This window comes from Haematobia irritans, chromosome 1 (genome assembly GCF_050003625.1).
Source record: "Haematobia irritans isolate KBUSLIRL chromosome 1, ASM5000362v1, whole genome shotgun sequence".
Classification (NCBI taxonomy): Eukaryota; Metazoa; Arthropoda; class Insecta; order Diptera; family Muscidae; genus Haematobia; species Haematobia irritans.
In genome coordinates, this window is record NC_134397.1 from 106,113,354 (window position 1) to 106,129,531 (window position 16,178).

General features: G+C 38.7%; 4 protein-coding genes across 5 annotated transcripts; all 4 read right to left on the minus strand.

The window, feature by feature from the left end:
- Positions 1–8,378: 8,378 nt before the first annotated feature.
- Positions 8,379–10,547, minus strand: LOC142230350 (uncharacterized). The gene has a single exon (XM_075300995.1). The coding sequence runs from the start codon at positions 10,545–10,547 to the stop codon at positions 8,379–8,381; it is 2,169 nt and encodes a 722-aa protein (XP_075157110.1).
- Positions 10,548–10,556: 9 nt separating this feature from the next.
- On the minus strand, positions 10,557–10,871 carry LOC142230356 (uncharacterized). The gene has a single exon (XM_075301007.1). It carries the CDS (start codon positions 10,869–10,871, stop codon positions 10,557–10,559), a length of 315 nt encoding a protein of 104 aa, XP_075157122.1.
- Positions 10,872–12,115: 1,244 nt separating this feature from the next.
- Positions 12,116–13,550, minus strand: LOC142221579 (uncharacterized). Of its 2 annotated transcripts, XM_075291322.1 has the most exons (3): positions 12,927–13,546; positions 12,606–12,851; positions 12,116–12,509 (listed from the first exon to the last, which is right to left on the minus strand). In XM_075291322.1, exons 1-3 carry the CDS (start codon positions 13,414–13,416, stop codon positions 12,154–12,156), a joined length of 1,092 nt encoding a protein of 363 aa, XP_075147437.1. In that variant the 5' UTR covers positions 13,417–13,546; the 3' UTR covers positions 12,116–12,153. The 2 variants fall into 2 exon arrangements, with proteins under 2 accessions (XP_075147437.1, XP_075147436.1); XM_075291321.1 differs by having other exon boundaries at positions 12,606–13,550.
- Positions 13,551–13,578: 28 nt separating this feature from the next.
- On the minus strand, positions 13,579–16,042 carry LOC142221581 (uncharacterized). The gene is made up of 4 exons (XM_075291323.1): positions 15,880–16,042; positions 15,716–15,801; positions 13,930–15,574; positions 13,579–13,794 (listed from the first exon to the last, which is right to left on the minus strand). Exons 3-4 carry the CDS (start codon positions 14,221–14,223, stop codon positions 13,711–13,713), a joined length of 378 nt encoding a protein of 125 aa, XP_075147438.1. The 5' UTR covers positions 14,224–15,574; positions 15,716–15,801; positions 15,880–16,042; the 3' UTR covers positions 13,579–13,710.
- Positions 16,043–16,178: the final 136 nt, after the last annotated feature.

Below are 16,178 nucleotides of genomic sequence, written 5' to 3' on the forward strand. Positions count from 1 at the left end.
TATTGTGTTTTACTTATTTTTAGTTAGTTTAGATCAGATATAGAGGCAGCCCAAATAAATTTGTTATTCTCATTGCCTATTGTTATTATTGCTGTAGTAATGTGAGCATAACCAGATTTACTTTTGTAGTAGCAGAGAGAATAAAAACACAAGAGAACGAAACTGTGAAGCGAAACTGCGTCAGTAGGTGGCAGTCATGAGGAAAATTTCTCTAATATCATACAGTTTTGTCGGCGCTTCTCTCAAATATCATACAGTTTGCGTCGGCGTCACCCAGTTCAGTTCTCTGCCGTTTTTACGAAACGTAAGAAACCTACTTTGTAGTAATAAATGTTGTTTTTGACATAACATTATTTAAAAGAAACATACATTTGTTGGCCACGTGCAGCAGTGGTTAGCATGTCTGACTTGCATGCAAAGGGTCGTGGGGTTCAATCCCTGCTCCGACCGAACCATTTCTTTTAATTTACACATTTATATTTATACTATATTAAATTTTTATAATGAAACTTCGAAATGTGGGTTATTAAAGATTTACAGTCAGAAATATATATATATATTGTTTAGGATTTGAGATTGATTCCGGACTGAGTTTCACGGGTCATATTTCCTCTGTCTGCTCAAAAGTGAATCTGACTCTAAGGAAATTATATAGTATTGATGTAATTCTACCGATTCATGTACGACACAGACTAGCTCAGGCCCTACTCATGCCGAATATTGTGTATGGACTGGAGGTTTATTCAGGTACTAATGCATCGAACTTACGCAAATTACATTCTTGTTTTCATGGTATTTTAAGATACGTTTATGGCTCACATGCGCGTGATAACTACGACTTCTACTCTTTTCAGTTTTTGGGTTGTTCATTTGACAACTTTTTAAACTTGAGATGCTTGTATTTTTTCTTCTGTGTGGTGAAATTTGGTTCACCACGGTATTTGATGGAGTCAATAACGTTTTTGAATACGACTAGAAATACACAGGTGCTGTTGGATCATTTTCACCATCTTGTCTTTGAGAGATCGTTTTCTGTACGTGTAGCCAGGTTATGGAACTCGCTACCTCACCACCTTAAAAATTTCTCTATTACTCCTTTTACATTTAAAAAGAATTTGTTAAATTATTTATCTACTCTATAATGCAAATATTTATCATCTCACTGACAATTTCAAACTCAATGCGTTTTAATTTCTTGTTTGCTATGTATAAAGGGTTGTGCGTTAGGATTTTAATTTTAAGTTTTTTTTAGTTTCGTTTTAATTATAAGGTTAAGTTTTTATTTGGAATACTAGAGCTCTATTGATTGAATTTCTATCAACATGTTGTCCAGAAGGGCGTTGGTTGATTAAATAAATAAATAAATAAATAAATAAATAAAAATTTGATATAGACGAAATGGACTGAGCTTTTGGTTAAAATATTTCAACCGTCGAACGGAACGGACGTGTTTTTTAATAGCGGATAAAATCATCGTAATAAGTACCTACTACGAATTTCAAGTGTGGTGGGATATTAGGCCACCATGCAGAGAAATTCAAAGACATCCACTGGGTTGCTAACTTCAGGGCCCAGTGGACGAGTATCGACTGGAGTTATAGATTTGGGCAATGACCAAGAGTTAGGCCCAATTAATCGACCTGTAGACGGGTCGACAGGAGGCGACAATTTGACAAGTCGGACCTTTTCCAAGGTAACGGCATCAAAAGGAGGTAATCCCTCACGAAAGAGATTCAAAGAACGCAGAAATGCTTTGTTTATCCTAAAGAAATTAGGATCAGTCGACCCAAGCACGTTGTCGGCTAAACAAAGCGATTCCTTAAAATGGGCTCAAGGAATTCTTGAGGCTGGAAAAAGGGAACGATAACCGGATGAGCTGCCATCCTCCAAAAGGGATCAACGATCGTTTGCCTCAGTTGCTAAAGACAGCCTTGTGATGGCTATCATTAATAAAGGAGCATTGGACGGTATGGTTCCAAAGCAAAAATGGGGGGAAATTGAGAATGCTTTGTCTGGCGTCTACTCACAGGTGCTGGAAAAGTTTCCCGGCCCAGATCCTCGACACCAAGAGGCTGGTTGGTATCAAGGACGATTTAAGCTAGTCGCATTTGAGGACCAGAGGTCTATAGAATGTTTTAAAGCTGCTCTGATACTAATTGGTGAAGTTTGGGAAGGAGCTGCTCTAGAGTTAGTCGAGAAGAAAGACATATCGGCTAGACCAAGAGCACATGCGTGGATACCTGCAAACCCTCCTGACCCTGAATCTATTTTAAATAGACTGAAACAATGCAATCCAGATCTTCCAACAGCTGATTGGAAGGTTGGCCGTTTGGATGAAGTGGATGGGCCAAGACGGCATGCAGTGTTTATATTGAACACTCAGTCTTTGCCACATCTAGCAAAGTCCCAGGGCCGTGTATGTTATGGCTTTCATTATATCCAAATGAAGGTGTATAAAAACGATCAGCTAAAGGATTCAGAAATGGACAAGCCTCTGTCTGAATCAGAAGTAAGCGGATCCTCTTGCGAAGTCGAGGGGGATACCAAGACATTTGAAGACATGGATAGATACCGTATGCGTGAGGAGGCTTCTACTGCCTCAGAACTCACCAAAGTTGAACCTATGGTTATTGCGAGAGTCACCGATATCTCTGAAGAGGACATTCTTGATGACTCGATTGAAGCGGCTGATGTGACGATTGTTGAAAATCTCGATGGTCCTACGGATCCTCCAGATAAATCTTCATCATTGTAAGGCTGCATGTGCTGCCTTAAAAGTTCTCCTGATGAAAGGGGACATAGATATAGTTCTTATTCAAGAACCATATGTTTATAAAAACAAAATATGTAAATTAAGTACTCCGGGGTTCAAACTATTGCAGTATACTGGTAATGATGTAAATCGAGCCTGTATAATTGCTAAAAACGAGCTTAACTTGTTTCTGCTTCCTTCAATGTGCAATACAGACACTGTCGTTGCAAGTTTAGAAATAGCCAAATGCAAATATTGGGTATCTTCGGTCTACATGGGACATGACAGGGAGATGCCTCCATATGCCGTTAAGACCTTAGTGGAGGAGTCACGGAAAACAAAGACGAAACTCATTATGGGATGCGATGCGAATGCACATCATAGTATATGGGGAAGTAGTGATACTAATGCAAGGGGAGAGTCGCTAATAGAGTTTATTTTGCGTACTAATCTGGTAGTTTGCAACAAGGGAGATGTACCAATCTTTGTCACTAAAAACAGGCAAGAGGTTTTGGACATCACCTTGGCCTCGCAAGAACTGAATGAAATGATATCTGAGTGGCATGTTTTAAGTGAACACAGCTTCTCAGACCATCGCTACATCAGTTTCAAATTTGATGTTCATACCACCAAGACCATATTTCCGCCAAATGCAAGGAAAGCTGACTGGAATAGGTATAGGGAATCGTTCAATATGATGATACCGGAAATACCAGAGACAAATATGAGAAATGTGCAAGATATCGAATACGCAGTGGAGCGTATTACTAAGGCCTTCAACATCTCACTGAAAGCTGCATGCCCTAGAGGAAAGCCAAGGGGGAAACATCGACCACCATGGTGGTCTACGGAATTAAGTAATATGAGGAAATCCTGCAGGAAGCTCTTTAACAAGGCAAAGTCCACCAGAGCTTCTGAGGACTGGGACGCTTACAAGAAGATTCTGAGAGGATACAAGCGAGAACTGAGAAAGGCTCAGCATAACTCTTGGAATGCTTACTGCAGCAGTATTGAGAATACGTCCGAGGCTTCCAGACTACGGAAGGTTCTAGCATCCACCAACTCCGCTCCAGGTTTCATTAAAACATCGGAGGGCAATTGGACAACGTCCAGTGAGGAGACGCTGGAGGTACTATTGGACACACATTTTCCTGGAAATCAGACGGTTGAACCATGTACTGGCGGTGCCACAGTTGCTCAGCGGTCGTTTCCTGTCGAGGAAATTGTATCGGAAACTAGAATAAGATGGGCGCTAAATAGCTTTGGACCATTCAAATCCCCTGGACCTGATGGAATTACTCCGGCGGAGTTACAAGCTGTAACTGACAAAATTATCCCCTGGTTGTCGGTGATATATAAAGGATGTATCAACTTATCATATATCCCAGGAAAGTGGAGGGAAACAAAAGTCGTCTTCATACCTAAAGCGGGAAAAGCCTCTCACTCGAGGGCGAATGATTTCCGACCAATCAGCTTATCCTCATTCCTACTTAAGACTCTGGAGAGGATGATAGACATTTATCTTAGAACTAGCATCGATTCAAGTTTGTTCTCGAAACGACAGCATGCATACTCGAAGGGCAGGTCTACTGAGACCGCACTACATGAACTAGTCAGCTTTATTGAAAGCTCACTATCTGTCAAAGAATACACAATCGTGGCGTTTCTAGACATCGAAGGGGCGTTCAATAATGTCCATCCGAGCTCGATATTAAATGGACTGACAACTCTGAATGTTGATCCATGTATACTCAGGCTGTTAGACGAACTGCTAATGAAGAGACGTATTTCAGCCACACTGGGACAAGCAAACATACAAAAGTATGTGAACAGAGGCACTCCCCAAGGAGGAGTTCTATCACCTCTTCTTTGGAATGTTGCTATAAATAGCCTTCTGGTTACTCTAGAAAAAGAAAGGATAAAAGTGGTGGCATACGCAGATGATGTAGCTCTGGCAGTCAGGGGAAAATTCCCATCCACAATCAGAGATATTATTCAGAGGGCCCTCCGGATGACTGAAAAATGGGCGAAAGACAATGGTCTTGGGGTAAATCCCGCAAAGACAGAATTAGTCATGTACTGCAAAGATCGCAAAACTCCCTCGGTTAGGCCTATTTCCTTAGGGGGTATTGAAATTCACTTTGGTGATTGTGCAAAATACCTTGGCGTTATTTTGGACAGGAAGCTGAACTTTAAGCTTAATATTGAAGAAAGGGCGAGGAAGGCAACTGTAGCTTTGTACTCGTGCAAAAAGGCAATAGGAAAAAAGTGGGGACTAAAACCAAAAATTGTGCATTGGCTATACACGGCAGTGGTTAGACCTATAATGCTATATGGTGTTGTAGTCTGGTGGCCGGCACTTCAGAAACCGACTGGTTTAGATAAAGTTCAGCGTATGGCGTGTTTGTGTATTTCAGGCGCATTCAGCAAGACAGGAACAAATTCCCTTAATGTCATGCTGCATCTATTGCCTTTAGACATTTTGGCCAAACAGTCAGCTGCAACAACGGCTGTGCGGTTGCGCGAACTATCGCTGTGGTCGGAAAAAGGTTACGGTCACAGTTCTGTCCTCAAAACAATGTCAGATGTGCCTAACGTAGTGGATTACACTTTGGCGAGTCCACTTTTCGACAAAAAGTTTGAGACTCTAATCCCCAACAGTGAGGCGTGGTGCACACAGACCCCGGGGAATAAAGAATATATAGATTTCTACACTGATGGCTCCAAATTGGATGGACAAGTGGGTTTCGGAGTATATTCTAATGATTTGGAACTTCAAATAGCGAAAAGATTACCTAATCACTGTAGTGTTTTTCAGGCTGAAATATTAGCAATAAGAGAGGTGGCGAATTGGCTGAGAAGTAATGTTCCAAAAAATGTGGGCATTAATATATACTCAGACAGTCAACCTGCAATAAAATCCTTGGACTCTGTGTTCCTCAACTCGAAAACGGCCATCGATTGCCGCAAATCTCTCAATGAGATGGCTGAGCAGTACAATATTCACCTAATATGGGTGCCTGGCCATAGGAACATACCGGGGAACTGCGAAGCCGATGAGTTGGCAAGGCTAGGGACTACCTTACATATTCCAGGGGAACTAGAATTTGTTGGTATGCCCCTAGCTACCTGCAAGCTCATGCTGCGTGAGAAGGCTGTTATGATGGCAAATGTTCGATGGGAGAATTGCAAGGGTTGTAACGACACCAAGCAAATATGGCCCCATTTCAACTTAAACCGCACACTAGATATGCTAATGTTCTCGAGACGTCAGATATCACTCCTGATATCTGCTATAACGGGTCGCTGCCTGATAGGAGATTTTGCGAAAACTATTGGCGCGAAGTATAATGACTATTGTATGAGCTGTCATGATGCGGAGGAAAAAGAATCAATTAAACACCTCTTGTGTGAGTGTCCTGCATTTTGTGTAAAGCGCAAGCAACTTTTAGGAGCATATAGCTTCAGATTACTGGCGGATCTGGAAAACGTTAACTTAAGCAGTCTGCTAATGTTTTTGGAACAATCTGGTTGGTTCAACAAAGAAAAATAATCAAGAAGGTTCAGCGGTTAAAACTAGAAGTGCCCATATGTAATAGGTACTTTTAGTTAATGTGGTATCACAATGGACTGAATAGTCTAAGTGAGCCTGAATCTTAATCGGGCTGCCACTTTAACCTAACCTAACCTTGGTTAAAATATTATTTTTTATTGCATAAATAATAAAATTTCGTTACGGCAACGCTGCATACACACTAACAGAGACAATAAAAACACAAGAGGACGAAAATTTCTCTTCTACAAAAACAACAAATGTCAACCTATAGATATCACACAATATATATATATATATATATATATATATATATATATATATATATATATATATATATATATATATATATATATATATATATATATATATATATATATATATATATATATATATATATATATATATATATATATATATATATATATATATATATATATATATATATATATATATATATATATATATATATATATATATATATATATATATATATATATATATATATATATATATATATATATATATATATATAAAGGGTGATTTGTTAAGAGCTTGATAACTTCTTTTTAAAAAAAAACGCATAAAATTTGCAAAATCTCATTGGTTCTTTGTTTGAAACGTTAGATTGGTCCATGACATTTACTTTTTGAAGATAATTTCATTTAAATGTTGACCGCGGCTGCGTCTTAGGTGCTCCATTCGGAAAGTCCAATTTTGGGCAACTTTTTCGAGCATTTCGGCCGGAATAGCCCGAATTTCTTCGGAAATGTTGTCTTCCAAAGCTGGAATAGTTGCTGGCTTATTTCTGTAGACTTTAGACTTGACGTAGCCCCACAAAAAATAGTCTAAAGGCGTCAAATCGCATGATCTTGGTGGCCAACTTACCGGTCCATTTCTTGAGATGAATTGTTCTCCGAAGTTTTCCCTCAAAATGGCCATAGAATCGCGAGCTGTGTGGCATGTAGCGCCATCTTGTTGAAACCACATGTCAACCAAGTTCAGTTCTTCCATTTTTGGCAACAAAAAGTTTGTTAGCATCGAACGATAGCGATCGCCATTCACCGTAACGTTGCGTCCAACAGCATCTTTGAAAAAATACGGTCCAATGATTCCACCAGCGTACAAACCACACCAAACAGTGCATTTTTCGGGATGCATGGGCAGTTCTTGAACGGCTTCTGGTTGCTCTTCACTCCAAATGCGGCAATTTTGCTTATTTACGTAGCCATTCAACCAGAAATGAGCCTCATCGCTGAACAAAATTTGTCGATAAAAAAGCGGATTTTCTGCCACTGATTTTGGTAATAAAATTCAATGATTTGCAAGCGTTGCTCGTTAGTAAGTCTATTCATGATGAAATGTCAAAGCATACTGAGCATCTTTCTCTTTGACACCATGTCTGAAATCCCACGTGATCTCTCAAATACTAATGCATGAAAATCCTAACCTCAAAAGAATCACCCTTTATATATATATATATATATATATATATATATATATATATATATATATATATATATATATATATATATATATATATATATATATATATATATATATATATATATATATATATATATATATATATATATATATATATATATATATATATATATAATACTACGAATACAAACAAAGGTATATAATGTATATAATGAAAATCAATAAAATTATTGTTCAGCGGATGCGGTTCAAACCCCGTCGAACCCACTCGCATTGCCCATTTTAGTGTTGCCATCATTGACATCCTCCACCCCGTGAAATGACCCGGATGGGGAGGCTTCACCAACATCTCCGCTGGCATCGACATCCAAAACAGCGAGCTCGGAAATTGGCCTTCTATAAACTCCATAACTGGTGCTAACTTTTGCCGGACGCGCCACGCCATCTTTGCCAGTAAATAGCTCACCAATTCTGCCACGTTTCCATTGATATCGAGGAAGGTCGGAGTCGCATATGAAAACAAGGCTTCCTATGTTTAGGGGATGAGTTGGCAGACACCACTTAGTACGTCTAGTGAGCTCAGGTAGGTATTCTCTAACCCATTGGTACCACAGCCCGTTCTTCAAATTAATTTTTGACAATTCTCCACTGCTTTCTCAGACACATTAAACGAGGTTCGTATGGCGCTGGCGTTTGGGTCGAATTGGCACAGCCCAATAAAAAGTGGTTTGGTGTCAGTGGGTCAGGGTCCTCCGGTGTAACAACCAAATGTGTCAATGGTCGAGAATTTATCATATTCTCAGCTTCTATTAAAAAGCTTTGTAGAGTCTCCAGACGTGGTGAATGTTCGCGCAACATCGCATAATGGGCCTTCTTCACCGACTGCACTAGTCTCTCCCAGGCACCACCTTCGCTAGGATTTGCAGGAGTGTTGAATTTCCATTGAATGCCTAATGCTGTAAGGGACGAAGACATTTTATTATTATCAATAAAATTTTGCTCACCCTGCAATTCTTTTTCAATTCCAATAAAATTAGTGCCGTTGTCACTACGGATTACAAGTGGCACACCTCTACGATTTATATAATTTCTGATGCAAAGTAGACAGGAATCACTGGAAAGATCAGGCGCTATCTCCAAGTGGATAGCACGTATGGTCAAACAGGTGAATAAGGCGATCCACCTCTTCTCTCGTTGGCGACGAATGGTGACATTAATAGGTCCAAAATAATCCACACCGGTGTAAGTGAAGGCACGAATATATGGAGTTACACGGTCTATCGGCAAAGGGGCCATTTGTGGTTGACGAGGCTTCGCCCTTCGTATGCGGCAAACTTGACATCGAGATTGTATACTGTTCAACAAACGACGAATTGATGGTACCCAAAACTTCAATCGCACTTCACTTATTACAGTTGACATATTAATGTGGCAAAATTTTACATGATACGACTCCACTAGCAGGCGTGTAAAGCAATGTTGATTTGGAAGAATGATGGGAATTTTTGACTGGGTGGACAGACTTGGTGCATTCTGAATACGTCCAGATACTCTCAATAATCCATCTTCACCGATGCGTGGGTTCAACATCTTTATTTTACTGTCTTTACCCACATGCCCTTGTTGTCCAATATTAGCAATTTCTTCAGAAAAAATTTCACTTTGAATACGTCGACATAAATACATCTCAGCCCATGCATTTTCTTCAACAGACAGCTCGCCTTTAATTAAGGCAATATTCTTGATTTTCCGACATAAATTTTGTATGTAACGATGTACCCAAGCCATTGTACGTTTTAATCTGGAATATTTTGAAAATCGATTAATATCAGGAATTATGGAACAAACCTGACGAGCCACCAGAAAGACAAATTTTGATCTCAATTCGGAATTGGTAGCATCTTCATAATTTTCCATGTTTGATTCTGTTGGCCACTGGGATTCATCCAATCTCAAAAAATCTGGTCCGTTTTTCCACCGTCCGTCCGCCTCGTACTTTATGGGATATTTAGCCCGTGTTGCTTCATCAGCTGGGTTTTTTGTTCCAGGACACCAATTCCAATTATCCATTTCGCTGCCTTCCAAAATTTCTGCCACCCTATTGGCCACGTATTGTTTATATTTCCGGTGGTCAGTATTAATCCATCGTATGACAGTATGGGAAATTATTAAATCCTTCATCCGGACACCCATAACTGCTGCCTGCAGATCTAGTTTGGGTATAGTATGATATTTTGTAGGGGCACAAGAAGATTTTCCCATCACGAAAATAACTTTTATTTCATCCACACTTACCACACGCCAATATGCAACAGTCGCCATCGCCTCTTCGCTCGCATCTGCAAATATGTGTAAGTCTACTTTACATTTTAAAAATTCATTAAAATAGCAACGAGGTATAGTAAACTGTTCCAGCCTTTTAAGTTCCATTAACCACAATTTCCAATGATTATAAATTTCAATCGGCAACTCCTCGTCCCACTCTATACCTGCTTTCCATACTCTTTGCATCAAAACTTTGGATGTAATCATGAAATCACACAAAAATCCAAATGGGTCATAAATTGACATATTTAGAGAAAGCATCTCACGCTTGGAAAGCACTTTGGCAAATTCTAAAATAGATCTTTCCACTTTATGAAAATTTAAACGGAAGCAAAATATGTCTACATTTGGTAACCAGTGTATACCCAAAATTCTTTCAATATTATCTTTGCTTAAAAACTCACCGCTGTCGTCTATTCCACTGGCCGATTGCCCACAAGATTCCAAAACTTTTTCTGAATTTGATATCATATTTCTCAGCTAGAATCCTCCAGCACAATGGATTTTAATAACATCTTTTACCACTTGCACTGCTTCATTTTCAGTTTGGAAACAATCTACGTAATCGTCAACGTAATGTCTTTCGAGTATTGCGTTTACGGCTCGAGGAGACTGCTTCAAATATTTTTTGGCATTCATATTTTTGACGAATTGAGCTATAGCTGGTGAGCACGTCGCACCACATATCATGCGTTCCATTACATAAATGTCGACCTTTTTATTCTTGTCTCCATTCCTCCACAAGAATCTTTGATAGTCTTGGTCCTCTTTGGCGATTTTTACCTGGTGGAACATTTCCTTAATATCTCCACATACAGCAATTGGAGCTTCTCGAAATTTAAAAATTGTTGAGATAAGCGTATTGTTTATGTCTGGTCCACTCAAAAGGCACTTGTTCAATGAAATATTCTGGACCTCGGCTTCGTCGTCGAAAACAATACGAATTCCTTTTTTGTTTATATTTTGCTCCCCAAAGTGCGGCAAATAAAACACACGGCCATTGTTTACCGGCTTTTCATTTTCTTCAATTTTTCTGGCGTAGCCTTTGGATTACTAATCATTAATTTTTTGGCAATATGCGCGGCTATACTGACTGTCACGAGCCATCTTCTTTTCTATACAATACAAACGTTTTAGGGCCATTTCATATGATTCGGGAAAATGAGGTAAAGGGTGATTCTTTTGAGGTTAGGATTTTCATGCATTAGTATTTGACAGATCACGTGGGATTTCAGACATGGTGTCAAAGAGAAAGATGCTCAGTATGCTTTGACATTTCATCATGAATAGACTTACGATCTGCCACAACGTCGAATTTTCAGTGAATGGGCCCTAGAAAAGTTGGCAGAAAATCCGCTTTTTTATCGACAAATTTTGTTCAGCGATGAGGCTCATTTCTGGTTGAATGGCTACGTAAATAAGCAAAATTGCCGCATTTGGAGTGAAGAGCAACCAGAAGCCGTTCAAGAACTGCCCATGCATCCCGAAAAATGCACTGTTTGGTGTGGTTTGTACGCTGGTGGAATCATTGGACCGTATTTTTTCAAAGATGCTGTTGGACGCAACGTTACGGTGAATGGCGATCGCTATCGTTCGATGCTAACAAACTTTTTGTTGCCAAAAATGGAAGAACTGAACTTGGTTGACATGTGGTTTCAACAAGATGGCGCTACATGCCACACAGCTCGCGATTCTATGGCCATTTTGAGGGAAAACTTCGGAGAACAATTCATCTCAAGAAATGGACCGGTAAGTTGGCCACCAAGATCATGCGATTTGACGCCTTTAGACTATTTTTTGTGGGGCTACGTCAAGTCTAAAGTCTACAGAAATAAGCCAGCAACTATTCCAGCTTTGGAAGACAACATTTCCGAAGAAATTCGGGCTATTCCGGCCGAAATGCTCGAAAAAGTTGCCCAAAATTGGACTTTCCGAATGGACCACCTAAGACGCAGCCGCGGTCAACATTTAAATGAAATTATCTTCAAAAAGTAAATGTCATGGACCAATCTAACGTTTCAAATAAAGAACCGATGAGATTTTGCAAATTTTATGCGTTTTTTTTTTTTTTAAGTTATCAAGCTCTTAACAAATCACCCTTTATATTTTCCTTCCATAAAAGACGACATTCATATCTGCCACCCACTTCCCTTGTGAATTCGTTTAGCAATTTTAAAGCACGTTCATCATCAGCCGGCATTAGTTTTGTTGTTGTTATTTTTACCCCGAGGGTCTCCATATCAAAATAATTTTTCATCATAACGTTTAAGCTTTGTAAGTCGTCTTCTTTATTTTCGTACCTTCGAGCATGAAGAGCACGTCTTGTTGTTGTAGGATTGGTTCCAGCAGTCGGTCCATACACCATGGCACCTAATCTCGTTGTGGTTGCAATCGGTCCAGTGGCTGACAACATGCGGGGCACATCCAAAGTTACTGTAAAAAAACAATGATGAAGACTGATTATTAATTTTGGCTGAACATTTTTATAGTCAACAAATTTTATTTTTGATACATCAATATTTTCATTACATTTTACAAGATTTTGTAAACTACAACTTTGAATTGGCAAAGATAAATTGGACGTTGTATAAACATTTTTGATAGTATACCGCTTGTCTCCAGCTCCAACTCCACTAATGGTCATTTCAATGACTTCACAATTTTGTGCCACACAATGCTCATTAAGCCATTGAAGTGATAATTTTTGCTTTTTACCTTGCAAATCCAATTCATTAGCAATCTTACTATCAACCATAGAAACGTTTGCACCGTCGTCTACAAAGGCGTAAGTGGAAATAATTTTATTTTTTCCATATAATTTGACCGGTAAAATCTGAAATAGAATGTTACCGGTTTCACCCACAGCGTGACAAATTCTTTGTTCAGGCTGCGGCACAGCAGAGGAATTTCCAACTTCGGTAGCAACTTCATTGTGGAGTAATACGTGATGGAATTTCTGGCAGTCATCTTTTCCACAGGCAATTTTGTTTCTGCAATCTCTTAACTGATGGCCTTTCTTTAAACAGCAGAAACAAACCTTTAAATTCTTTATTTTTTCCCACTTTTCGTCGGTACTCATTTGTATAAACTGTTTACATTTTCCAACTGACGTACAGACTCCTTCGCACACAACACAATTTTTAACGGCGACGCATGCAAACTTACGGCTTGGGTTTGTGGTTTGGCGACGATTAGTGGAGACGTTTGGTGCGTATGGTAGAGTATCGTGGACGATGTTAGTAACTCGGCGCAATGTTTCCAACCATTGACTGAAGTCCAAAATAGATGGTGATTCTTTTAGCGAGAGACATTTCTCTCCCCACTCCATTTGACGATTCATTGGCAACTAGTTCACTCAACAATGATGGATTGTACAGGTGATGCTCACCACGAGCGTTCTTCAGGAATGTTGCCATGGTTGATGTCTTGTTGGCGAAACTTACCAAGGCTTCCAAATTATCATTCACCAAACGCGGAATTTTTCTGACTTTGTCGATCTGGCTTTTTATGAGTTGTTCCGGTCTGCCGAAAGTTTCCTTTAAATGACTCATTACAGCTGCAACATTTTCAGAGCTTCCCAATAAACATTCAACAGACTCACGGGTACTTCCTTTCAATGATTCTCTTAGGTGCATTATATTGTGCAAATTATTATACTGGAATTCATCGGTTGTACTGCAGAACGATTCGGCGAAAGTTGGCCATTGTTCGGGTAAGCCTGAAAATATTGGAAGAAGGTAAATTTTCTTTTGTGGCAAATCAATATAATAAGGGTTTGGAGTGTTTAAAACACAATTTCGTTGCCCTGGGCTGGTTCACATTGCAAACCCAATGGCGGTTGCTGAAATTGTACCTGTTGCGTTACTTGCGATGGCGAGACTAATTGTGGCATTATTGGCGGCGGTGGTGGATTTGACTGTGGCGGCGGTGTTGATAAATTTTGTATATTTATTGACTCCAATGTCGGCGGCTGCTGTTGTGTTGGCTGAGTACTCTGGACGGACGGCTGCGCTTGCTGCGAAGTCAATATGTCAACCACATCTTTCTTTAATTGCAGCATTTGGCTTTCTTGTGATTTTAATTGATTTTGCAGCATTGTCTGCATTTGTAACATCTGCTGCTGTGTTTGTTGTTGCACTTCTTGCATATTTTTCACATGCTTTTCTAAATGAATCGACGACTTTTGGCTTTTGTTGTTTTTGGCTATTAACTTCTTTTTTCCCTTCGACTTCTCTGCCAGCAGACTGCTTGTTTGTAGATTCCTCCGGCTCAAGAATTGGCTGTGTACTTACGTTTCCTTGATTGAGGAGCACTGCATTTGAAGAAATTGATGGGGTATTTGGTGGCGAATGTAATAGGCTCATATCGACGAGGTATTGGTCAAAACGGGCTGGGGGTTTACCTTGATTCGATCGCTTGATCCTTGACATTAAATAGACAGGGCAGAATTCAAACCAGTACGGAACACAGATTCACAAACAAAATTCTGAGGACAATAATTGGCAAATTCCTTCAGAAATAGATTACACAAAGACAGGTTGTAACGGCGACTATTGTTACGGCCTTGCTTGATAAATTTGTGCTTCTTATCAAACAATAAATTATGTTTACGGCAATACAAAGTATACCAATCTTGGCGGTAATATAATTCCAACGAAAACTCGAATTGCTTAAAGGTTGGATGTACAAAAGGATGACTGTTGTTTATTTGCTATAAAGAATTATATAAAATACAATGAAAATTTAAAGATTATTACAATGCTTACATGTTTTTTGTGTCCAGCAGAAAGGGACAAAATCAAGGCCTGAAGGGCTTTTATATGAAAAAAGGAACGCTAACAAATTACGAATACAAACAAAGGTATATAATGTATATAATGAAAATCAATAAAATTATTGTTCAGCGGATGCGGTTAAAACCCCATCGAACCCACTAGGTTGTCATCATTGATACAATGAAAATTTAAAGATTATTACAATGCTTACATGTTTTTTGTGTCCAGCAGAAAGGGACAAAATCAAGGCCTGAAGGGCTTTTATATGAAAAAAGGAACGCTAACAAATTACGAATACAAACAAAGGTATATAATGTATATAATTTTGAGGCAAAACCGAAGGAGGCAAAAAGTGTTTTTCTTTGTTAGACCGGGGACTTATCAGCTAACCTGTTATAAAACAGTTTTGTTTGGAAGCGTGTTAGCAAGAAATAAGCTATGGAACGATATTACAAAGTTGAAGCAATTTGAAAGTGATGTATTACATATGGAACTTTTTTTAACAGAAAGTTAAGCAGAATTCTTAATATAGATTCTTAATATATTCTTAAAAGACTAATTATTGGTAAAAAAAAAAACTGAAAAGAGAAATAAAAAGTCAACATTAGTGAAATCAATCAATAAATAAACAAATTAATAAGTCATAAAACATTGAATAAAAGACTAATTGCCTGCGGTTGTCCACCTCCACTGCCATATTGCGTTTGACATCGACAGGAATTTCTGCAAATAAAATAAAGATATCTATTAAAGTTATTGGTTTTATGCCAGTGTTGTGTGTTAGTAAAAGGGGTATTCATTAGCGCGGATTTGTTTTGTTACGTCTGATTTGGGCATTATAAGTAGTGTTTAGGCTGAGCTCACCCTAGGGCTAAGTTAGAGTTAATAGGACTGGAAATGTGGGTCCATTTTTGCCACTCTTAATGTTTGTCCCCGTAAAAACACTAAAACTGTGGAACAAGAAATATATGGAAAAAAGTTATATGTTTTATGCACGGAAGATACATTTTGACGTTACTAATACTTACGTGATCTAGATGGACGGACGGGAAGACATTAGATTGATGAAAGGAATTCGTGGGTTCCTGGCGAAATGTTTCTGGATGGGAATGATCGAGCTGTCTATAAGAGAATTTGAGCATTATTTCTTTACGAATTTAAATTGTTTTGATTAGATACTTATCTTTTATGATTTTTTTGTTTTATTGGAGAATCATTGTAAATTTTTGCCTTTTGTTCATTTTGGTTTACGAATAGAAACAAAGGTATAAAATGTATATAATGAAAATCAATAAAATTATTGTTCATCGGATGCGATTCAAACCCC